This window comes from Puma concolor, chromosome C2 (genome assembly GCF_028749965.1).
Source record: "Puma concolor isolate L17-30 chromosome C2, mPumCon1.1.hap2, whole genome shotgun sequence".
NCBI lineage: Eukaryota > Metazoa > Chordata > Mammalia > Carnivora > Felidae > Puma > Puma concolor.
Window position 1 is genome coordinate 59,262,863 of NC_141675.1, and position 25,418 is coordinate 59,288,280.

Below are 25,418 nucleotides of genomic sequence, written 5' to 3' on the forward strand. Positions count from 1 at the left end.
AACAAAAAAAAAGAGAAGAACCATATGATCCTGTCAATCGATGCAGAAAAGGCCTTTGACAAAATCCAGCACCCTTTCTTAATAAAAACTCTTGAGAAAGTCGGGATAGAAGGAACATACTTAAAGATCATAAAAGCCATTTATGAAAAGCCCACAGCTAACATCATCCTCAACGGGGAAAAACTGAGAGCTTTTTCCCTGAGATCAGGAACACGACAGGGATGCCCACTCTCACCGCTGTTGTTTAACATAGTGCTGGAAGTTCTAGCATCAGCAATCAGACAACAAAAGGAAATCAAAGGCGTCAAAATTGGCAAAGATGAAGTCAAGCTTTCGCTCTTTGCAGATGACATGATATTATACATGGAAAATCCGATAGACTCCACCAAAAGTCTGCTAGAACTGATCCATGAATTCAGCAAAGTTGCAGGATACAAAATCAATGTACAGAAATCAGTTGCATTCTTATACACTAACAATGAAGCAACAGAAAGACAAATAAAGAAACTGATCCCATTCACAATTGCACCAAGAAGCATAAAATACCTAGGAATCAATCTAACCAAAGATGTAAAGGATCTGTATGCTGAAAACTATAGAAAGCTTATGAAGGTAATTGAAGAAGATTTAAAGAAATGGAAAGACATTCCCTGCTCATGGATTGGAAGAATAAATATTGTCAAAATGTCAATACTACCCAAAGCTATCTACACATTCAATGCAATCCCAATCAAAATTGCACCAGCATTCTTCTCGAAACTAGAACAAGCAATCCTAAAATTCATATGGAACCACAAAAGGCCCCGAATAGCCAAAGTAATTTTGAAGAAGAAGACCAAAGCAGGAGGCATCACAATCCCTGACTTTAGCCTCTACTACAAAGCTGTCATCATCAAGACAGCATGGTATTGGCACCAAAACAGACACATAGACCAATGGAATAGAATAGAAACCCCAGAACTAGACCCACAAACGTACGGCCAACTCATCTTTGACAAAGCAGGAAAGAACATCCAATGGAAAAAAAACAGTCTCTTTAACAAATGGTGCTGGGAGAACTGGACAGCAACATGCAGAAGGTTGAAACTAGACCACTTTCTCACACCATTCACAAAAATAAACTCAAAATGGATAAAGGACCTGAATGTGAGACAGGAAACCATCAAAACCTTAGAGGAGAAAGCAGGAAAAGACCTCTCTGACCTCAGCCGTAGCAATCTCTTACTCGACACATCCCCAAAGGCAAGGGAATTAAAAGCAAAAGTGAATTCCTGGGACCTTATGAAGATAAAAAGCTTCTGCACAGCAAAGGAAACAACCAACAAAACTAAAAGGCAACCAACGGAATGGGAAAAGATATTTGCAAATGACATATCGGACAAAGGGCTAGTATCCAAAATCTATAAAGAGCTCACCAAACTCCACACCCGAAAAGCAAATAACCCAGTGAAGAAATGGGCAGAAAACATGAATAGACACTTCTCTAAAGAAGACATCCGGATGGCCAACAGGCACATGAAAAGATGTTCAGCGTCGCTCCTTATCAGGGAAATACAAATCAAAACCACACTCAGATATCACCTCACGCCAGTCAGAGTGGCCAAAATGAACAAATCAGGAGACTATAGATGCTGGAGAGGATGTGGAGAAACGGGAACCCTCTTGCACTGTTGGTGGGAATGCAAATTGGTGCAGTCACTCTGGAAAGCAGTGTGGAGGTTCCTCAGAAAATTAAAAATAGACCTACCCTATGACCCAGCAATAGCACTGCTAGGAATTTATCCAAGGGACACAGGAGTACTGATGCATAGGGGCACTTGTACCCCAATGTTCATAGCAGCACTCTCAACAATAGCCAAATTATGGAAAGAGCCTAAATGTCCATCAACTGATGAATGGATAAAGAAATTGTGGTTTATATACACAATGGAGTACTACGTGGCAATGAGAAAAAATGAAATATGGCCTTTTGTAGCAACGTGGATGGAACTGGAGAGTGTTATGCTAAGTGAAATAAGCCATACAGAGAAAGACAGATACCATATGGTTTCACTCTTATGTGGATCCTGAGAAACTTAAGAGAAACCCATGGGGGAGGGGAACAAAAAAAAAAAAAAAAAAAAGAGGTTAGAGTGGGAGAGAGCCAAAGCATAAGAGACTGTTGAGAACTGAGAACAAACTAAGGGTTGATGGGGGGTGGGAGGGAGGAGAGGGTGGGTGATGGGTACTGAGGAGGGCACCTTTTGGGATGAGCACTGGGTGTTGTATGGAAACCAATTTGACAATAAATTTCATATATAAATAAAAAAAAAAATAAATAAAAAAAAAAAAAAAAAAAAAAAAAAAGAGAGAGATACTCTGTATTTCCTCACTTCTGTTGAGAAATAGGGTCTATGTTTCTTCTCCTTGAACTTCAATGGACCTTCGAAAGAGTGTTGACCAATGAAATGTGGTGGACTTAGTGTTGCAAGGCGTGTGAGGCTACATAAGAAAAGGTGATGTGGCTTTCATCTTGCTCTCTCTGTTGTGACACTCACTGGGAATCCTGAGCTGCTGTGTAAGAAGTCCTGCTACCCTGAAGTCATTCTGGAGTGATTGCATGAAGTTGCTACAGATGACAGAGAAAGATGCTCTAGGAAGCCCAGGTATTCCAGCTCCCGACTGTGAATCTTTATGGTACAGACACCAGACACATGAGTGAGGAAACAAGCGTTCACATGATTTTAGCTTGTTGCCCCACACTTCCCCAGCTGATATTTAGTAAAATGAGAAATGGAGTAGAGTTCTGCTCAGGTAGCTGATTTATAGAAAATAAAATATGATTAGCAGCCTAAGTTTGGGAGTATTTTTATTACACAGCCATAGTAATTGAAACACTTGTTTTGACTTCTACAATAATAGGTGGTCTGGATTTCTCCACTTTCACTCATTGCTCCCTCTAATTCTCTTTCATTGGCTCTTATTTCCATGATTGGCATTCTAATTAGAATGCTCTTGGCATGGCCATTATTTTCTATATACACTATCTAAATTACTTTATTTCATCATAGCCCATTTGTATGCGGATGGTTTCTTCCCCATCACATTGCATTTCTATCTCTGATGTCTCCTCTGGATCCTCTAAATTCTAAGCATATATATGAAATCGTCCCCTTAACATCAACACTGAGATATTTTTTTAAATTTTTTTAATGTTTATTTTTGAGAGAGAGAGACAGAGTGCGAGTGGAAGAGGTGCAGAGAGAGAGAGAGGGAGACACAGAACTTCAAGCAGGCTCCAGGCTCTGAGCTGTCAGCACAGAGCCCAATACGGGGCTTGAACTCACGGAGTGTGAGATCATGACCTGAGCCGAAGTCAGTCGCCCAACCCACTGAGCCACCCTGGCACCCCAACACTGAGATATTTAATAACAATTCACACTTAACACATACAAAGTTGAGCCCTTGATGTTTTGTCCCTGTAAAACAGAAAATAAAATTTCCTCATTCCCTAGTCTTCCTTATTTCACTAAATATGATTACAATGTATACAATTTTTCAAGCACAAAATTCAAAAGTAAATTTTGATTCTCTCTTTTTCTTAAGGACCACATCTAATCTATTTCCATTGATTATACCTCTATCATGGATCTCCAAACTTTTCTTCATTTCCACCTCTTCCCACTGCAAGCTGTCATCATATCTTTTTTAAACAATGGAAATACATCTTTAATAGTTTCCTTTCTTCCAGTCTTACTACACCATAGCCTATCTTCCTAACATTAGCCAGATTGGTCTTTTTCCACAAAAAATCATATCACATTACTTATCTGACTCAAAGCCACTCAATGTCTTCTCATATGGGCAAATTTTATTTTCTAAAGATGGCCCCCACATTTTGCTCTTCTAATGTGACTTGATACTTGTACCACTTAAAGGTGAACGTCTAGGGGCGCCTGGGTGGTTCAGTCAGTTAAGCATCCAACTTCGGCTCAGGTCATGATCCTGCAGTTTGTGAATTCAAGCCCCGCATTGGGCTCTGTGCTGACAGCTCAGAGTTTGAAGTCTGCTTCAAATTCTGTGTCTCCCTCTGTCTTCATTCCTCCCCCTCTTTCACTCTGTCTCTCTGTCTCTCAAAAATAAACATTAAAATTTTTTTAAAAAATTTTAACGTTTATTCATTTTTGAGAGACAGAGAGGCAGAGCATGAGCAGGGAAGGGGCAGAGAGAGGGAGACACAGAATCTGCAGCAGGCTCCAGGCTCTGAGCTGTCAGCACAGAGTCCGATGGGGGGCTCGAACTCACGAACTGTGACATCATGACCTGAGCTGAAGCCAGACGCTCAACTGAATGAGCCACCCAGGTGCCCCAACATTAAAAATTTTTTAAAGATAAAAGTCTATGTCCCCTCCCTGTAAGTCTGGATGGCCCTGTGAGTCCAGCGGAAGATACTCTATAGGTGATAAAATCAGACAAAACCATGCTTGGGTCTCTTTGGATACTTGCTTTTGAATCTAGTCCCCATGCCTGAATAAACCCAAGCAGCCCACAAAGAGACCAATATGGAGAGGAACTAAGGCCTCCCCAGCCTCAGGAAAGTTCTCAGCCAACTTCCAATTACTAATTTGCCAGCTATGTGAGTGAGTCATCTGGACATCTAGAACAGAGATGGACTGTCCACATCAAGTCCAGCTGAGATTACAGAAAGATGAGCAAAGGAAATTGTTGTTGTTGTTTTAAGTCATTAAGTTTTTGGATAGATTTTTGTTTGTTTTTTAATACTGTAATAGAAAATACTGTAACAGATTTTGGTACCTAAAAGTGGGATGCTCCTGTAAAAATCCTAAACCATGTAGCATTGGCTTTGGGACAAGCTATAGAGGAAGCTAGAAACCTTGATGAAATGTTAGCAAAAGCCTAAAGCATTTGTTTCTGACAGCTCAAAGGAAAATAAAGAAAATGTGATTGGAAGATGTTTGTAGTAATGGAAATTCTGGCAACAGTATTACCTGAAGTAACATAGAAAATAGGAAATGTTCCAGTGAGCTCAATGATCAAGCTAAGGAAATTTTCAGGCAGAATATTCAAAGTGTCATCTAGAATTTTTTCATTATCTATGATATAATGTGAGAAGAGAGAAATAAGCTAAAAATGAACTCTTAAATATAATGGATCCAGAACTTTCCTACTTTCAAAATAAATCTTATTTCTCTTCTCAAATCTCTCTTGGTGGCAAATGATGCTCATATTAAGGACTGGTTTAAGAGAGAAGATTAATTGTACTATAAAATCCATTATTAAGATCTGAGAAAGATATGAGGTACTTCCTCATAGAGCCTTTCAAATAGATAAAAGCTCTTCTAAGGATCCTAGTACTGTAATTTACAGACCTGTCCATTATAGAGTAAAGCTTATAAGAATCTTAAGGATGTTATTCCACAGCAGTGTCATGGTGAGTTCAAGGAAGAGAATGGCTTATCTGGAAGAGACTGATGGTTAATTTATGGTTATAGTGTTTTGTTGGTGGAGTGAATTATAAATCAATACACAAAAAGCACACCGAAATTGTTAAGGGAATTGTAACATCTTGTAATAAAAGGAAAAGAAACAAAACAACTTGAGAAGGGCTTTGAACCCTCAAACCTTGAGAAGCAGTAAGTAAGCTTAAGAAGGCTTAGGGAAAAGGAAGGTAGATTGAGAAGGAAGGACCAAGAAACTTACGCAGTTGAGCCAAGAGCCATGAAGAATAAATTCCAGAGAGTAGGGCTAAACTCTAATCAAAGAACTGGCAACATGTGCCTGGTTGGATTTCAGAATCTATATAGACCAGTGACTACTGTGTTCCTTCCGTTTCCCTGCCATTTTCAATGGGAGTATCTATAGCAGTTATCCAATGTCTGTCCTACCATATTACTTTGAGTATTTGGAGACCTAGAAAAATTATCTGTTTAGGTCAAATGTGTCACATGTCATCGCATCATAAGAAAGAGTGCTCAAAGAGCTGCATTAGAGTAACTGCACACAGTTAACATCCCCCATATCTAGATCTGATTTAGATATAAGATTCTTGACTTTGAGCTGATGCAATTATGGAATGAGACTTCACTCATGAGAAAGGAGATGAATATATTTCACATGTAAAAGGGATATAAATTATTGTAGCCTGAAGACAAAACTATGGCAGATTATATTTTTCAAAGATGGCTGTAACAAGACCTCCTGTCTCACTTTTTCTTCTTACATCTTTGATACACCTCCTATCAGGAGCTATGCATTTCTCTTGAACCTGGGCAAGATTGTGATAATGAACGCTATATGACTTTTGAGAATAGTCATAAAGTATGATATATCTTTCTATATCACTGGAATGCTTGCTCCTAAATCCTAGCGATTATGTTTGTATAATCCTAAGAGACCTGAGAGAACCATGTGAAGAACAGAGGCCTCTGGCCTACAGTCCTGCCTGAACTCCCATCTAATGGTACCAACTCAGCAGTCATGTGCGTAAGTCATCTTGACTCTTTCAGCCCCCAACTGAATCCCTTCCAGCTAATGCTGATGCTGCATGGAAAACTTGTTTTGTGAGCAAACTATATTAGTATTTTGGTTTAAGTCACTAAGTTTTAGATGCATAGTAGGTATTCCACAAATATTGTTGAGTGAAAAAAAAGGGTGGAAGTAAATGTTAATTCAGTTTTATATTATAGAGCAAAATAGAAATCTAGGACTTAATATAATATCGATTTCCTAGAAAAAATTCAGGAAATTCTTAAATTTTCTTTTTTAATGTCATGTTTGGAGTTCAGTGTTGAGCTGTTTAAAAACCCTTTTCCAGAGGAAAACATGTATAGGTTATCATTAGTAAAAAAGAAAGACTCCCATTTACAGAAATTTGGAATGTGCATCCTTTGTATAATAGTGATATAGCTTTCCATCTAATCAATGTGTAAAATAGAAAAATGATTTTAATTTATTTACCTGGACTTTACTTCTTTGCACTATGAAGCCTGGATGCCTGAGTGCACAAGTATAGTTAGAATAATCTTGCTCTACAAGAATTAGCCACCTCTTCAGAGTCTCAAAATAGCAAGAGGAATTACCCTAGGAATATTTTTCCCTGGGGAGGGGATTAGTGCCTAATCCTAAAAGAATCAGAGTATCTGTTTAGATCATAACATGATGTTTTCAACTTTCCTCAATTTTCCTTGGGATTTCCTTCAGATATATCCTACTGAGAGAGGCATTACCAGGTCCTTCAGGTTTGAGAAGCATGGAGTGCAAGTCATAGCCTTAGGCCAGTAGACGATCTTCTACTTTGATCATCCATATCCCTGTTCTAAACAACCTCTACTGTTGGCCCTTATACAGAATCTCTTGGGATTAGTAATTGGTAGACTCTAAGTGGCTCTTATTTCTTGCTCTTTTTCGTACTACTTTTAATAAAAGTGGGAGGTTGGACCTTCAATATATGTTGTGATTATGTCTTAACCCTGTTAGCCTAATCACAATGCAATTCCACTTAAGCACAGACAACAGCAACAGTAATAATTACTTAATTCTAACTCATTGTAAAGCCGGCCCACACTTTTAGTAATCAATTTCTGAAGCACATAATTAATAACATATGTTTAGCTTATCACAGTGCCTAACTCTCTTTGATGAACAAAAAGATAATATTCACTTGTGCTTACTTTATAGTTTCATAAGATGTCCCATTAATTTCCATACTATTTCCTTAAGCATTATGTACAGTTACTTTCTCTATCACCTGCTTCCCACTGTTGATTCCTTATCTTTTTCTTTACACTCCTGCTTGGCCTTGTTCCTCTATCAGTGACAGCTCCTCTGGTGATCTAGCTTCCTCTGCTCTCCTTACCCTCAGATAGTCTCAGCATCTCCCATCATTCTCCACATATATTATTTGGCTTATGCCATAGTATATTTGTAAAATACATAAAAGATTGGTAGTATTTTTATTTTACAGATGATGAAACTGAAGTACGGAAGGTAAATGACTCCCCAGAGGCCATGATTTGTGGGCCTTGTAGTGGGTTTAATGGGAGGAAAGCAGAGGTGAAATGCCAAAATAGAGAAGTTAGTGAGAGCTGAGATGAGTGATAGAGACCTAAGAAAGATGGAGTTAAATGGTCCAGGGCATGAAATGACCTGAGGAACAGTAGGTATAAAAAGAGGGGAGACCTTAAAATTGATGACTCCTCTGTCCTGATAACTTCAAGGTGCACTTCAATTTGAAATCTCTATCACCTCATTGCATGGGGACAGATGAAAAAAACACATACAGAGCATTTATCTCTTCCTTGAAGCTTCTCAAATTCATAAAATTTCTAAGATATTGAGAGAAAAATATCATCAACATGTTTAGTTTTGTATCATTTATTGCCATTTCTCTTTATCTCTTCAAATACATTTTATACATTTAATTTCAGGTATTATTTAATCTTATCTACCTAACATGATATTGTTTAGCTGACACATTGTATTTATTAAATATTAATCACACACATTTTAATGCCCTAAAATTTTGCATTTATTATACTTTACCTATTTAGGGGGAAAAGTGACTTCATATCACTTCTGTTAAGACCAAGCCCCTCCTATTATCAACTGCATGATAATATCATCAACAGTGAACTTAAGGATGATATTACTCCATTTGCTTAAAATTTATCAGTTTCCCCTGGTCCTCGTTGTTAGCTTCAAGGTTAGGTCTCTGTCCAGTCATTTCGTCTTTCTTATTTACAGGGCCAGTCTGAAGAGCTGCAGAATTTCTATGTGATACAAATCCAAGGGGTGCCTCTGGCATTCTGAAGTGCACCAGCTGCAAACTATATCTGATGATTCTGCCTCAGTTCCATATAGCATAGTTTCTATTAGGGTCTTCAGCAGAACAAACTGTAATTACTACAAAGAGAAAATAAACCTATACTTGCTAAGGCACAGAAGATTCCTTTATGAGTGTCTTCTGTGTTATAGACAAGGTAATGAGGCAAGCTGTGTTATAAATGTTGGGAACTAAAGAGTGAATAGTACAGCTGAAGCCTCTCTCTCAGAGAGCTTATATTCTAGTATGAGGAGGAGCAGAAAATAGTAAAATAAAACCAGAGAGGACAAAACATTGGAGACTAATAAGTTCTATGAAAGAAAATAGAGGAGTATAATGAGATAGACAGAAATGGATGCTGTTTTAGAGAAAAACTTCTCTTAGGAGTGGAAATATAGGAAGAGAAGCTACTCTGTAAGAAGATACGTAAACAGAAATCTGAATGAAGTGATTGAATTTACCTGCCATGCAAATATGTGGAGGAATGGTTTTTCAGGTTGGGGAATAGCAAATGCAAATGCCCTGAGACAAGAGTGTGCTCACATTACTTTAGAAATAGCAAGGGGACTATTGTTGCTAGGGTGAAGTAGATAACTAGTAGAATGGGAGGAGATGAAGAACAGAGAAAATTAGAGGTAAGGCCAGGCAGTGGCTTATAAACAATAATAGGAACTGAGGAACTTACTCTAAGTGTGATGGGAAATCATTGAAAGCTTTTGAGCAGAAGAATAACATTATCTGATTTACCACTTAGAAGTATCATTCTTGCTGATGTGTGAATAGAATGAGGGATGAAAGGAAGTAAGCAATGGGGCAAGTTAGGAGACTACGGGGGTTGTCCATGTTAGACATGATGATGACTTCAATGGGTTGTTGGTGGTGGTGGCAGTAGAGGTGGTGAGAGGAGTGAAAATAAGAACATATGCTCAAGGTAGCTCTGGTTACCTTTGCTCTCTGGCTGCTATGCACTGAGGGATTAGATACAAGGTTATGCAGCATTTAAATCCTGAGCAACTAGGTAAGTGGTGGCACCATCTTCTTTCAGAGGGAATACTGGAAGACAACAAAGTTGAGGGCAGAAAATAATAGGAATTGATAGATTATGTTTGGAGATATTGAATTGAGATGCCTAAAGACATCCAATTAGAGGTTATTGTGGTTTATGTTGGATCAATTGAGCTAATCTGGAATTGTTTCTCCAAATTCCCTTCTCTCAATTATTGTAGATGGGTCATAAAAGATTATTTTGCATTACGTATGGAAAGCAGAAATGAAGCAGTGGTCATACTGTTTTCATTCTCAGAAGGATAATGCAGGAACTTTTGCAGTGCACACATGTGGTCACTGATCTGCTGACTCACCTTGCTTGTGTGAGGCAGCAGTCACCTCTCAGATAGTTAAGTATAGAAAAGAAAATGAATATCTAGCACTAGTGACATATTTTCCACTGTTTACCTTTTAATGGATAGATGGAGAGTAAGAATGAAGCATATTATTAAATAATGTGACAAGGGATTTAAGTCATAATTAAAAAAACAGTCCTTGGTCAGAAAGGATAACAAATGCCTTTCTACAAAGCTCTCATCGGTCCTAGAGCCTGGCAGGGGCTGGCAGCACCTTTAAGAAGCTACAGAGTGAAATCTGCCGCAGTTTTGCTGGGCCTGTTATAAATAGCCCTAGGTCAGACACATACCATCCATCAGAATTAAGTGGATCACTCAGCACCTGCTTCCTGTACCCTGTCTTCTGTTATTCCATGTGCTTTCCCAGATACTGACAGGTCCTTGGCCCTTGCTTCTAGGTGTAACAGTGATCTCTGCCCAGGAGGAAGGTAATAATCCCTGGGACAAGATATGAGAGCCAGGCATATATTTATCATCTCAGGATTGAGCTTCCATTGCTAATAATAGATGTCTTGTATTGAGTCCTCATTCTACGCCAAGCTCTTACAGAACACATTCCAGATCTTATCTCATTTGATCCTGGCAACAGTGGTATAAAGAAAGTTCTAGTATGATTCCCATTCTGTATTTAAATAAATTTAGTTGTAAACAAATTAAGAATTTTGTGCAAGATCTCACAGTGAATGACAGAAGAATAAGGACTTGACCAGGTGCCACCTGCCTTTAATGACTGACCTCACTATATTAAATTGCTCTCACGGGCTTAAGGAGAAGTTTCGAGCAAGCTTCTTTCTTGAGAGACCTCTGAGAGTATATGACCGGTTGCTTTGAAATTGAACTCAATGGCCCTTAGATTCATTGAAACCTTAAAGGAGGGAGAACCTGTAATAACTCTTGTGATGTTTCAAAGGAAATGAAGAGTTTCTATTTTGAAATAGGACTACAGATACATCTTTATGACAGAATCTTTTATTCTAGAAAAATCGCTCAAATGAACCATATAATGAGATAAAAAAAGTAGATTCTACCATCAGTGAAGTTATTCTGGACTCTTCAGTCGTAAAAAAATGTTCTGTGTAATAATGGAAAATATGGTCAATATCATACTTCTTTGCAGACTGACATTTCTGGGGTTTTTGTTGTTGTTGTTAATAGGATAAAACTTGACTGTTCTAGGAAACAACAGCTTGTCCTGTGGAGAATTCGGAGTACTCACCAATGGAAAATTAGAGGCTGCATACCAAAAGTCAAAGAAGCTGTTTTCCAGAGTCCTTCTGGGACCCTGGGTATAAGCCGTGGTGAGCTTGGTGGCAAAGGTGATTTATGGAGCTGGAAAACCAATAGCTGGGAAGGCCAAAGGTATGATCGGCCAGGAATATGTAGCCATCATGAGCATGTATGTATTGAAAAAAACATAACTGTAAATCATATACAGCAAAACTGTTAGAAACAGAACCTCGCAGGGGCGCCAGGGTGGCTCAGTCAGTTGACTGTCCGACTTCAGCTTAGGTCATGATCTCATGGTTCATGAATTAGAGCCCTGCATCAGGCTCTGTGATGACAGCTCAGAGCCTGGAGCCCGCTTCAGATTGTGTGTCTCTTTGTCTCTCTGCCCCTCCCTTGCTCACGCTCTGCCTCTCTCTGTCTCTAAAAACTAAATAAACATAAAAGAAAAAGATAGAACTTCACAAAATAATAGATTAAAACATTTCTAGTAAACAAATAATATAGAAATTTTCCCTCAAATATTCATAGAATGTTAGTTTAAAAATCAATAAAATGCAAGAAAAATTCATAGAAGTCATAGACTGGAAGACAATAAAATTAAAATTTAAAAGCAAAGGGGCCAGAATTAAATAATGTTTTGAAAATAAAGATAAATACTTTTCTTTATTATTTGTGTTAAAAAGGAAATCAAAACTTAAATTATAGATTATTTAGAAATGAACCTCACTACATATCAAATCATATGTTAAAAATCATACTCAAAATAAATTTTATAGCATTAAATACTTTTTTAAAAGCCTGATAATAAATGAAATTTACATTCGTCTCAAGAATCCAGCAAAACAACAAAATAAACTATAAAAAAGAGAGAGAGAGAGAGAGAGACGGAACCAAAACTAACATAATGTGTAGTCATTATGTTAAATAAAATGATCTAAGCATACTTTCTTGTTTCCCTATCAAACAATACAGAGCACAAGCAAAAATAAGTCAGTCACTTGCTCTAGGAAATACATGCTCTTGGAAGATAAGACTGTGAACCAACTAAAATAGCTTTTTAATGGAGACTAATAGCTTGTTCATCAATACTCATTTCAAGACCCTCACTTCATGGTGGCCATCAATCCAAAATTATTATTTCTCAAATCCTTCCTGCCAAATTCAAGCTGGTTTCCCTCCCGGCAAGATTCACTTTAAAATCATCCAGTCCAGGCACTAAAATGTAATAAACATATCTCTTTCCTTCTGACTCACTTTTTGAGACACTACACTAGTTTTCTGTCAAGGTAGTATTCTTCTTTACCACATTAGGTCTAAAAACTTAGTTTTGTTTAATTGATGTCATTTTTGGAGGCATTTTAGAAAGTTAACATTCAATGGGAGAAAAAATCCATAAAATTAGAAAAAATTTGAATGAGGTAAAGTGACAAATATTTTTCACAGAATTCCAAATAATATATGGGGATACTCACTCTTCAGGATGTGGGACCTAATTCTCTTCTCTTCCCTGTATCTCCCCATTAAAGATGTGCTAGACTTGCTGATGTCTTTCAAAGAAGTATATAAGGAAAGGGAAAAAATGGTAAATTTACAGTGGAAGAATCTTAGCCAAATGATGAGGGTTAATATCGCCAGTGATGCCATGTGGGCATAGTTACCCCCTGATATGATGTGATAAAAAGAGTACTTTCTTCTGTGGTATTCTTTCCCCAAACCCAGAACCCCAATCCAAACAGGAGAAAAACAAGACATATTTATATTTGGGAATGTTCATCAAGATACCTGCCTAGTATACCTCAAGGCTTTCAAAGTCATGAAAATTCGGAAAGACTGGGAAACTCTCACAGATTGGAAGATCTTGTGGAAATAGAACCGTTTTAAATCTATAGATTTAATGCAACCCATCTCAAAATGCCAATGACATTTTTCACAGAACTAGAGTCAACAATCCTAAAATTTATATGGGACCACAAAATACCCTGAATAGCCAAAGCAATTTGAAAGAAAAGCAAAGCTGGAGGCATCACAATTCCAGACTTCAAGTTATGTTACAAAGCTGTTGTAGTAAAAAGAGTATGGTACTGGCACAAAAATAGACACATAGACAAATTGAACAGAATAGAAAACCCAGAAATTAATTAATAATTATATGGTCAATTAATCTTCAACAAAGCAGGAAAGAATATCCAATGGGCCAAACACAGTCTCTTCAACAAATGGTGTTGAGGAAACTGGTCAGCTACATGCAAAAGAATGAAACTGTACTACTTTCTTTTACCATACATGAAAATAAACTCAAAATGGATTGACAACCTAAATGGGAGGTCTGAAACCATAGAAATTCTAGAAGAGAGCACAGGCAGAAATGTCTCTGACATAAGCCATAGCAGCATTTTTAAGGGTGCCTGCATGGCTCAGTCAGTTAAGCGTTGGACTCTTGGTTTTGGGTCAAGTCATGATCTCATGGTTGGTGAGTTCGAGCCCTGCATTAGTCTCCATGCTGGCAGTGCAGAGCCTGCTTGGGATTCTCTGTCTCCCTCTCTCTCTGCCCTTTCCCTGTTTCCTCTCTCTCTCTCTGTCTCTCTCTCTCTGTCTCTCTCTCTCTCTCTCAAAATAAATAAATAAACTTTTTTTTAAAAAAAGAATGGAAATGTAAGGAAAGCCATGAATTTGTTTAAATGTTGGAAATGAATTATTTAGAGTGGTGGGATATCTCTGGCAGATAGCTAACACACTACACAGTTACATTAATTAAAACAATATAGAAGAAAAGTGTTGTTTATGGATAACTACAGCCATGATTAGTTGCTAAATGACAAAAAACATAGTAAAGTATGCATTAATAGCCATTAAGTATTAATGAATTATGAAATCAGTGAGAAAATATTTAAACAACATACCAGAGCAGTGAACAAAGAAAGTGAAAGTGTGTTATAGAAGGAAAAATAAGTAAGAGTAACAATCATGAACAAGATAAACTGTTGATAAGGAAATGTATGTGAAAACAATGAAATACAGAATTTCTCTAGGAGGTTAACTTTAAAAAAAAAAAAAGCAATGATTGGTGAATGTGACAGTGTGGGGAAGCATACACAGTTGATGGAAAGTAAACTGAAGGACAAAGTACTTTCTCCTACCAACATTTGAAATGTGCAGATGCTTTGTCTCAAAATTTCCACTTGCAGAATGTAATCCTATAGAAATTCTCCCAGTTAGCTGTTAATGATTGCATCATTTTTAGGAAAGAAAGAAATGAAGTCCTCTCATTTTTTATTAATATGAGGATGGTTTAATAAAGTGAGGCTTACTTAACAATTTGGAGTAGTTGGCTACTGTAAGAATGAGATGGTCTGGTGTGCAAGGAAGGCCATGGCACTTTCTTTGTGGGATTGAGAAAAAAAGCTGCAGAGCAGTATACATAGTCAAGTTTAATTTTGTGAAAGTAAATATATTCTTGTGTATTTTTCCTATCACCCAGTATGTATACATATACATACACATATATACTTGCATGTGCAAATTCTAAACTGTATACCTCGTGCACTCACAGATTATGACTAGTGTGTAAGCACTTCAAGGATACGTATGACAAATTTACTTTTACTGTATACTTGTCATATTTTCAATAAGCAGTCACTTTTTTAAAGTTACTTGTTGTATTTTATTTATTTATTTTTAAAGTTTATTTACTTTGAAAGAGAGAGCACAAGTAGGGAAGGGGCAGAGAGAGAGAGAGGGAGAGAAAGAAAACTAAGCAGGCTCTTCACTACCAGGACAGAGTCCGACACGGAGCTCGAACCCACAAACTGTGAGATCATGACCTGAGCCGAAGTCAGACACTTAACTGACTGAGCCACCCAGATACCCCCCCAAGGTTATTTATTTTAAACTGTTGGCCAGTGTTACTGGAAACCTGATACCCTCCGCTCCCTGCCTTAGTAAGATTAGATGCTCCTATTGTTATTGTAGTAGTTATCACTCTACAGGAATTTCTATTTAAGCCATCAACTGCAGCATAGTAGGTATGTTATGACCACAAAATATTCTTAATGCTTAACTCAATGTAAAATGATTTAAAAATGTTGAACAATGAAATGAATAAAAAAAGAATGAGTGAACAAACGATTCAACAGGAGAAAGAATGAATGGAAAAATAAAATAAGGTAACGGCAGAGGAAATAAAGAAAAATGAATATGACATAATTAGAATGTTACAATCTTCTATAAAGGACAAAAAAAATAAAAAAAAATAAGTAAGTTAAGCATCAAAATTTAATTGGGCAGGAGTAGTAACTATTTGAAAGTAGTGGAAATTATTTACTATTTTTGTTTATTTTGCAAGCAAAATAGAACCTGATCATGTACATTATGTAATGAAACAAATTAACTTTGCTCTAAAATTGATTAAATTGTAATAACATTTATTTCATTCATTGGATTTCTTCAAAGCATTAGGATTTTCTTATAATTACATAGATGTATCACGAGTAGAAAAATTACTATTTTGCTGAAATAATTGAATTATCAGTTTTTCATAACATCTGGACTAGTCAAATTTAATACGAAAACTTATTTTTGAAAATTATGCACTTCCCTTGGTTATTTGTGTATTGGTTTTCTATTAATAGCTTTCAGTTGGCAAGAAGGGTCAGTACCTGATAGGTTACATTTATTCCTTCTCAGGGTAATCATTGTTCAAAAGATGTGAAATGTGTGGTCCAGAACCCAGAGTACTTAGAACATATTACTAGATACATCCATGCTGACATGGGAAAGCTGGTTTGCTCCCATTACTAAAATATGTTACCTTACGCATTTTTTTTCTTCCAAGAAAAGTAGGCCCATTCCTAAAAATATAGCCCTGAAACTTTCTGAAAATTTATTTTTAAGAGAGGAAAATGAAACACTGGCTTTAGGAATGGTGATTGTTTCTTTTTCAGTATTTTATAAGCTGGTTAATGTAGGGCATTGTGAGTTCTTTGGGTTTTGTTGTTGTTGTTTTGGTTTTGTTTTTTGTTTGTTTTACCTATACAAAGCCTGTCTTTTTTACTTCAGGTAGATTTTGTTCAATTTGTTTAAATACTAAACAATTTAAACTAAAATTTAGTTTAATACTAAACTATTTCTGTACTGGAAATTTTTATTTGTCCTTTCAGTTTTTTTTTTTTTTTTTTTGAGTAGTAAATTAGTGGCATTAGGTTCCCTTTTTTAGAAGTTGGAGTAATAGGCGACTTACTCTTGAAATAGTTTATTAATAACATATTAACTCAGTCCACTGAGCTACTTCAGAGGTCAATAAACTACAGCTCATAAAGTCAGTCTGGCCCAGTGTTTATTTTTGTAAATCAAGTTTTATTAGGACGTGTTGGCCTTTTTTTACATATTACATGTCATGTATTTTTTGCTGTAGTAGTAGAGTTGAGTAGCTGCAACAAAGACTAAATGGACTGCAAAGCCTAAAATATTTATTATCCAGACCTTTCCAGAAAACATTTGCTCACTCCTGATCTTAATTAATCAATTAATTAACTGTGTCTTCCCCATCACTGTAACAAACTAATACCTAGAAATCATAGGGAGTATACATAAACTACAGTGGCATTTCTTATACTTGAAATATGAAAATAATCTCTTTCAAGGGTGAAAAATATTCTCTTAGACTATGAGTAATGACTTAAATGACTTTTATTACGTATCTGAATGAGCATATAACTAAGTATATAATTATATATATTACATGATTATATTGTATATATTGCTAAATGAAGAGGAAAATTAAACTGTTCTCACTAAGAACTTGTAGATTGCTAACATTCTTTTGTTTCAGAAACACTGACCCACACCATAGTGAAAAAATTTCAAAATAAAGGAGTTGCAGGTTATTGGTTATTCAGAAAAATAAGGATGGAACATGCTATAATGTTACTTAATGCTGGAATAGCTTTTATTTCAGACTTCTAAGAGACTCAGAAGCAAGGCTCTGTATTTCAACAAAATCCACCTTCCTAGAAACAACCTAACAAATTTAATAAAATAAGCATATTAGTAGTCAACTCTGCATAATACAGAATTATGAGGGAATTGAAGAGATTATGGAAGATATGCTTCCTGTACTGTAAATGTTTATAGCCAAACTAGAAAATAAACCAAAGTTACCACATTAAATGGCTCTCTAGTACAGGATTTCAACTCTATATATGACTAAGTGCCAAAACAAATGGTAAAAAATAATCAATACTTTAAAATTCTGAGGGAGTTTGATTAATTAGAAGAAATGATACAAGGTAAAGGAATTTTCTATAGCAAAAGTTCTTATAATAATGAGCCACAGTAAAATTCGAATTACTATAATGTAATACAAATCCATGTAGTAAAAAAACTGGTCAAATTATTATATTTCATCAAAAAATGGATCAATATCAAATTTTAACTCATACTGAGACGTATTTTGATGCTGCTTCACATCTTTAGAGATGATTAACTGAGATCATTATTTATAAGATTATAGAATTACTAAAATAATTAGGATATTATGATTCTTCTGGGTGATTCATCTCTGATTTGAACATGTTCCAGCTACCAACAATCTCCACAGTTTAACCAACTGTTCCAGAACAGACCATAGAATTTGTCTGGCGTGAGGATATCTAAGAATAATGAATTGAACTCAGTGCTAGCTTACTTTTACTTTTACTTTATCCAAAGCAGTAAATACACAGAGCGGCTAATGTAAATGAAATAAGAAAGGTGGATACAATGACATGATTTGCCTCTTGCACCTCACCAAGTTATTTCAAAGTTTGGGGGTCTTGGCAAACCACTAGGAATGAGATGTTGCCGAGACAGAGTGGAGATCTATGGGCTCACAGCCTTTTATTCTTTATTATACTAACAATAGTCATATTAGTACCCAGAAGCAAATTACATTATCTTGAAAAGCAGTAATTCCATTATTCAGGAAGTTGCATCCTCAGCCATCTCTGCAGGGCCTGGGAGGTTCACTTTTATGCACACTTAGGCATAGTTGGGCCTATCATACCAATATATTCTGCATCTCTAATTACCAATAAATGGAAAAATGACATATTGAAACAAAGGGAAAATGCAGGTACAAGGAATAAGGACAACGAGAAAGAAAAACAATGGTACGTTTTTAAATAAGTTCCTAATTATTTTGATAAAAAATGTACTTTAGATTATTATGCCATCATAGATTACCCTGCAAATTTTTATTAATTTGTAATTATCTTAATAATGTCCATAATGTACTCAGGAAATTTAGTACACAAATAAATTTATTATCCCAAATGCAATAATGGCCACATTCATATCAAGAAATGATATATGAACTCCATCTGATATGGTAGCATCTTTTACACTCCCTCTTCCTCTCAAAATAGACTGTGGCACATTATAAAATAGATTCCCTTTAGTTCATGACTTGTTCAGTTGCAAATTCATGTAAACTACAGGACCAGTTTGGCACCTGCTGTGATCATGAGTCTACTGCTGTTTCTCTAATCAGAAAACATTCCTATTAGATAAACCATCTGGCTTGAAAAGCATCCCCTTTGCATTCAAAATGGTTTTGGTAGAATTCAGCCAAAGTATATTTTAAAAGGAAAGATGTGTCAGCAAGACTAGTCTATTTACTAATGGAATAGTCCTCTATTACAATACCATTTGTGGAATAAAAACCATAGAATGAAAATACTACACAACCTGAATATATTCTAGTTACATGTGAAAATGCAGGTGGTGGCAACCTTTTGTCTAGGGCCATCCACTGAAATTGTTGGAATTTAGTCAGTCATAGTCATCATCTGGTCAGAGCCAACTAAACTGCATATTATTCTGATTGCACCCATTCTCATTGAAGTGTGACATATGAAAGTTGCTTCATTACCAGTGGGTACTAGGTTACTACTTGGTTGCCAACTGAATCATGTTTATTCTTGTGGATATGTGTTATTTTCATTTATCGTCATATTCTTCAGGCTATATACATTTGATATCACTTAGTCAAATAATAACAATGTAATTCCACTTTAGAAATAATTCATAGTGGGGTGCCTGGGTGGCTCAGTTGGTTAAGTGTCTGATTTCAGCTCAGGTCATGATCTCACAGTTCATGAATTTGAACCTTGTGTGGGGCTCTGTGCTGACAGGTCAGAGCCTGGAGCCTGCTTCCAGATTCTGTGTCTCCCTCTCTCTCTGCCCCTCCCCTGCTCACGCTCTGTCTCTCAAAATTGAATAAACACTTGAAAATATATTTAAAAAAATAAAGAATTCATAGGCACCTAAAATATCTAGCCTTAATATTTTGAGTGAATTTTGGGCACTACTAACAGGAGAAATAAAATATTGAGACATAAGACTCTTAAAGCTAATTTAAAGCTTAACAATTATGATAAAAGAAATGCTGTTCTTCGATTTTTTCAGTTAATGTGTTTATCAAGATCTTATTGTATGCACACACTTGGTAAGATATTCTTAGTTATAGTTCCAAAAACAGAGACCTGGTTTCTGCCTTCAAGAAGTTTGAATGAGGGGTGCCTGGGTCGTTCAGTTGGTTGAGCGACTGACTCCTGATTCCTGCTCAGGTCGTGACCCCAGGGTTATGAGTTGAACTTTGCACTGAGTGTAGAGCCTGCTTTGTGTTTTTCCTCTCTCTGTTTCTCTCCTCTGCTCGCTCACTCTCTGTCTCTCTCTAAAAAGAAGTTTGCATGTTTTCAAAGAAAGCTAATATTACAATAACTGCCTAGTCATGAAGGAGTTCCTGTGGATTTTTGAGATTCACTTGAATATATAAAGATCAAAAAAGGAGAAATCAGTATGGTGGACATAGAATTTAGATTGTTCTGATGATCAAGTTGGTGATGGAAGCACACAAAGCAAAAAGGCAAGACAACCTGGAGGGAGCACAAATAGGAGAGCAGAAATGTAGGATACAGGTATGATGATATTTTATAGAGCATAAAATGGGATTTGCATTTGGATACATCAAACTTAAGGTATTTTTTTCAAATGTAAGGTATTGATAGCTATCTAGAATCCTTGAAATATGAGTCAAACAGTTTAACGTTTGCCCACACAAGTCAATACTTTCATTTTTTGTTTTATTTTCTCAATTGGACTGTAAGCTTCTTGCCCACAGGGCGTATATTATTATATTCTGGAGCATATCATAACTTATGATGCATTGAACACTGGGGCATTCACATGATATATTTTTCAAAGAATAGTGTTTAATGGGCACATAATAAATGCTGGTCGTGTGGTGTGTGTGTGTGTGTGTGTGTGTGAGAGAGAGAGAGAGTGATTAAAAGCACCTTTGTCATTTTCTGCTAAAGATCTAAAACCTTTTTATATTGGGGCACCTGGGTGGCGCAGTCGGTTAAGCGTCCGACTTCAGCCAGGTCACGATCTTGCGGTCCGTGAGTTCGAGCCCCGCGTCAGGCTCTGGGCTGATGGCTCGGAGACTGGAGCCTGTTTCTGATTCTGTGTCTCCCTCTCTCTCTGCCCCTCCCCCGTTCATGCTCTGTCTCTCTCTGTTCCAAAAATAAATAAACGTTGAAAAAAAAAATAAAAAAAAATAAAATAAAAAAAAAATAAAACCTTTTTATATTGACAATGCCTGAAGTGAGTATGATGTAACTTTGTTACATTAGTGTAAAGATATGGTTATTGCTAAAATGAAAGAAATTGTAAGGATGAAATTGGAGGATCACTGAGAAACGCCTTTTTCATCCTACCTCGTTATCATTTCCTCTTTTTGCTGGCTTTAAATTCACACCATTGAAATCATTCTTTTGGAAACTATAACATATTTGTCTCCAGGAGGCTACCAAGTACATGCTATATATATTTGGAACTGTTATATATTATCTGGATCTAGAAATAGGTGCTGGAATACATTGCCATCACATTATTAACAGGGATGTTTTCATCGTATTTAGTTAAGTAACAACTTTGCAAACAGAGAGAAGAGTTTTGTTTTGAAAGAAAATGTTGAAGTACAGTTAAATGTCAGTAGGCAAGGAAAAAAGTTATTAATTCCAGGACTTAGGAAGGGTGTGCCATAAATAACTAAGCATAAGGAAAGAAACATCAAAACAGGTCTACCTGCATATTCAGTGTGTGTGTCTGTGTCTGTGTGTGTATGTGTGTACATATACACTGGTATGTGATATGCAAAAGTTTTGTCACCTATAAATAATTTAGCAAAGAACAAGAATAATAAATGAAACAGTAAATAAGAAATGAATGAATGAAATATAATGAATGAAATATAATGAATATATATTATATGTAATGAAATATGAATGAAACAAAAAATGAAATAATAAATAAATAAGAAATAAGAAAAATAAATTAAATAATAAATAAATACATGAAATAATAATACATAATTACTTTAAATAATTGATACTTCTGTTCAATCTCAATATAAGAATCTTCTATTTTCCAATAAAGACTACCTTGAGAGCTGGTACTCAATAAAATTAACCAAAAACCTGTTTCTGATAGACACATAGGTTTAATAAGACTGACATAAGCCATTTATCGATTATTTACATATGTCAAATACTGTGCCAAGTATTTATGTTCATATTTTAATTTACTTCTAATTTATCATATTTATAATTTATTTCAAAGTAACTTATTTTGCTTAAGTGTAAAATTTATTTTATCTTCCTATGGCATTTTATAGATGAGGAAACTGTCACACAGAAGTGCAGGAGTCTCTGTCATGCGGTAGAATGGGGCCTATGAATTTAATTGCCCTGAATCCCAGATGCATATTGATGCAAGTCTAGAAGCAAAGGAGGAAGTGGGTGACTCCTAGGGTTGTTTTCTTTGTTAACGTTGAGGTTTTCCAGATCTAGTGGACTTCCAACTCAGGATACTGTCAAGCAAAATACAATCCGTGAAGTTACTGGAGTGAGCAGCAAGTAAGTGTTGCCACTTGAAGGATGAGAACCCAGGATGAGGCAAGACTTCTTGGAAGTGATCAGTAAACCCGCAAGTGTGGACCTAACTCACAGCATCCAAATCAGAGTTATTATAGCTTCAGGGCCTTATTTAAATAATCACAAGAATATAACGTTGGATTCTTCTGAGCTCACCTAAAAGAAATGGACTAAATAGGAAAGTATTCATGAATGAGCAGTTGAATAATGATATGTTTTAACCATGGTTATGTATTTGTATTTTATTTATTTATTTTTATTACATTTTTTAATGTTTGTTTTCTTTTTGAGAGAGAGAGAGAGAAAGAGAGAGACAAAGTGTGATCAGGAGAGGGGCAGAGAGAGAGGGAGACACAGAATCTGAAGCACAAACTGTGAGATTATGACCTGAGCTGAAGACAGACACCTAAATGACTGAGCCACCCAGGCACCCCATGTATTTGTATTTTTAAATCATCATGGATTTCTATGCAGTCCCAAGCAGAATAGTATAGTGATTAACATCACGAGCTCTTCTGTCTGTGCTTCATTTTGAATTCCAGATCTGTCACTTTCTAGCTGTGACCTAAGATAAGTCATTTAATCTCTTTGTGCCTCAGTTTTCTCATCAAGGGTCAGTTTGAGGGTTAAATGAGTTAAGAACTTAAACACTTAGAACTGTACCTGACACATGAGGAGCACTAAATATTGTTAGTCACTATTACTTTGGTTTTTATGTAGATACTCTTATGTGAGATAGATGGATACGTTGATTATATTAAATCACTGATATTTGACTGGGTGAAAAGGTGACATATCTAAGGAAAGACCAGGAAAAAGTTTTTCTCTATCTAAACCTCCCTGGATATTATAAGTCCTCTCTCTCCCAACTCCTACCCTGCCCCATGCCATGATCCTTATCCTCCATCCAGCAGAGCGTCATAAGTTCTAATGAGAGATCTTACTTGAGGCCTTTCTAGCAAATGTGAATGGTACAGAGACAGAACAAGATTAGAAGCGTTGATTTAAGTAGGGCTGGATCATATGTTATCTGCCTAAATAATAGTTTTTTCCACTCAGGTTTTTTACTTGCTTTATGAAACAAGCATTGAACCTTGCTGTGAAATGTAATCCTCAACAGTGAGTGTAATATCCACTTTAAGTGCCCTCAGTTTGAATCTCCAAGTGAGAAGCTGCTTACTTAGCAGCTCCAGAGGTAGAAAATGTATGTCTCTTGAAGAACAGGAATATTCTCTCCTCATTGGCAAGAGCTTCATATAACTGATTGTCTCCTTGTCTTTGACTTGCCTTTAATGATATGCAAAAATAGTGACTACACATATTTTTAAATATAATATGTCAGAGACATAAGTTACCAAGAGGTTGTAAGGAGCATAATCTCCTATAATAGGAGTAAGCCCCCATGAGATAGCAGTTACAGTATTCCTTTGTGATCACTTATTTTTTAACTTAGAGAAAAATATTTTTTGCATTATCACAAAAGAAAACTGAATATGTTTGTAAAGTTCTAGCCCCTGGTAATTGCGAATGTGACCTTATTTGAAAATAGGGCCTTTGCAGATGGGATCAAGTTAAGATGTGGTCATAGTGGGTTAGAGAGGCCACTAAATCCAAAGACTGGTGTTCTTCCAAGCAGAGGTGGGTTTGGACACAGACACAGACACAGACACACACACACACACACACACACACACGCACACACACGGAGGGAAGATGTATATGTGAAATGGAGATAGAAATTGAAGGGTTGCAGCTAGAGCCAAAGATGCCAAGGATTTCCCACCACCAGTACAAGCTAGGAAGAGGCAAGAAAAGATTGTCCCCTGGAACCTTCAGAGACAACATGACCAGGCTGACATCTGGGTTTCACAATTTTTGGTCTCTGGAACTGCAAGGGAATAAGTTTCTTGTGCTTTAAGCCATCAGCTTGTGGTGATTTGTTGTAGCAGACCTAGGAAACTAATAACAGTTTGCATCCTCCACGACACTCCAACCACAATGGCCTTCTTTTAGATCCTCAAACACATGAAGTACTGTTGTGCCTTGAGGTGCACAGGCTGTTCACTCTGCCTAAAGTATCCTTCCCCAGGTACCTCCATGACTGGCTTTTGCTTTTCATTGAGGAATTACACAGACCAGAGACCCTCCCTGAGGACCTAAGTTCAAGAAGCCATCATTTACTCTACACTGCATCAGTTTAATTCCTACATAGAAATTATTTTGGCTATTTTTTCTTTTTTTTTCTTTGTGTGTTTACTTAGCTTTTGTTCATACACCATTAGAATATAAATTATATGAGAACAATTTTATGCATTTGTTTAGTACCCAGAATAGAGTCTGTAGAATGTAGGCACTCAATAGATATTCACTGAATGAATGAATGAAGTCATAATTTTTTACCCCTTGAAACACAGTATTGTGATGTCATAGGACAAGGCCCTGGAATATATTCATTGTCTTAGTTTTATAAACAACTATTGTATAGCTATTACACATCTCTATGAGCATGACATTTATGGTATTTTATTTTTATCTTAGTCAGTAAATATAGGCTTGCAAAAAAATTATTTCATAGGTATTCTTTTACATCTGAATAACTAGCAGATATTGTCACTATGTCAGGAATTAAAAAGTACATTTTCTATTGTGTGGTTACTCTTATTTTTTCCAAGTTAGCTACTGACAAGAAAAAAGCTTTTAGTAAATTTTCCTTCTTTTATTTTTAATTAATAAAAAATTTAATGTGTATTTATTTTTGAGAGAGAGAGACAGAACCTGAGCAGGGGAGAGGCAGAGAAAAGAGACACAGAATCCAAAGCAGGTTCCAGGCTCTGAGCTGTCAGCACAGAGCCCAATACAGATATTGAATCTACAAACTCTAAGATCATGACCTGAGCCAAAGTCAGACGCTTAACCTACTGAGCCACCCAGGTGCCCCATAAAATATCCTTCTTTTAGCCAACATATTCCTAGAGATAGTCGTCGATATATTCT

The 25,418-nt window shown here is 36.3% G+C and overlaps 1 protein-coding gene across 6 annotated transcripts in view; it reads left to right on the forward strand.

The window, feature by feature from the left end:
• Positions 1-25,418, forward strand: part of LOC112849965 (uncharacterized) — a 566,245-nt gene that overhangs the window by 290,600 nt on the left and 250,227 nt on the right. For 4 of the 6 annotated variants that reach the window (XR_015255789.1, XR_015255792.1, XR_015255788.1 and 1 more), the window contains exon 4: positions 11,380-11,583. Coding sequence is in view for 1 of the 6 variants with exons in the window: in XM_086720240.1 (XP_086576366.1) it covers positions 11,380-11,583 (204 nt within the window). In the remaining 5 variants the exon portion in view is untranslated. The remainder of the gene's footprint in view (positions 1-11,379; positions 11,584-25,418) is intronic. The other 2 variants (XR_015255791.1, XR_015255790.1) reach the window with 1 other exon arrangement.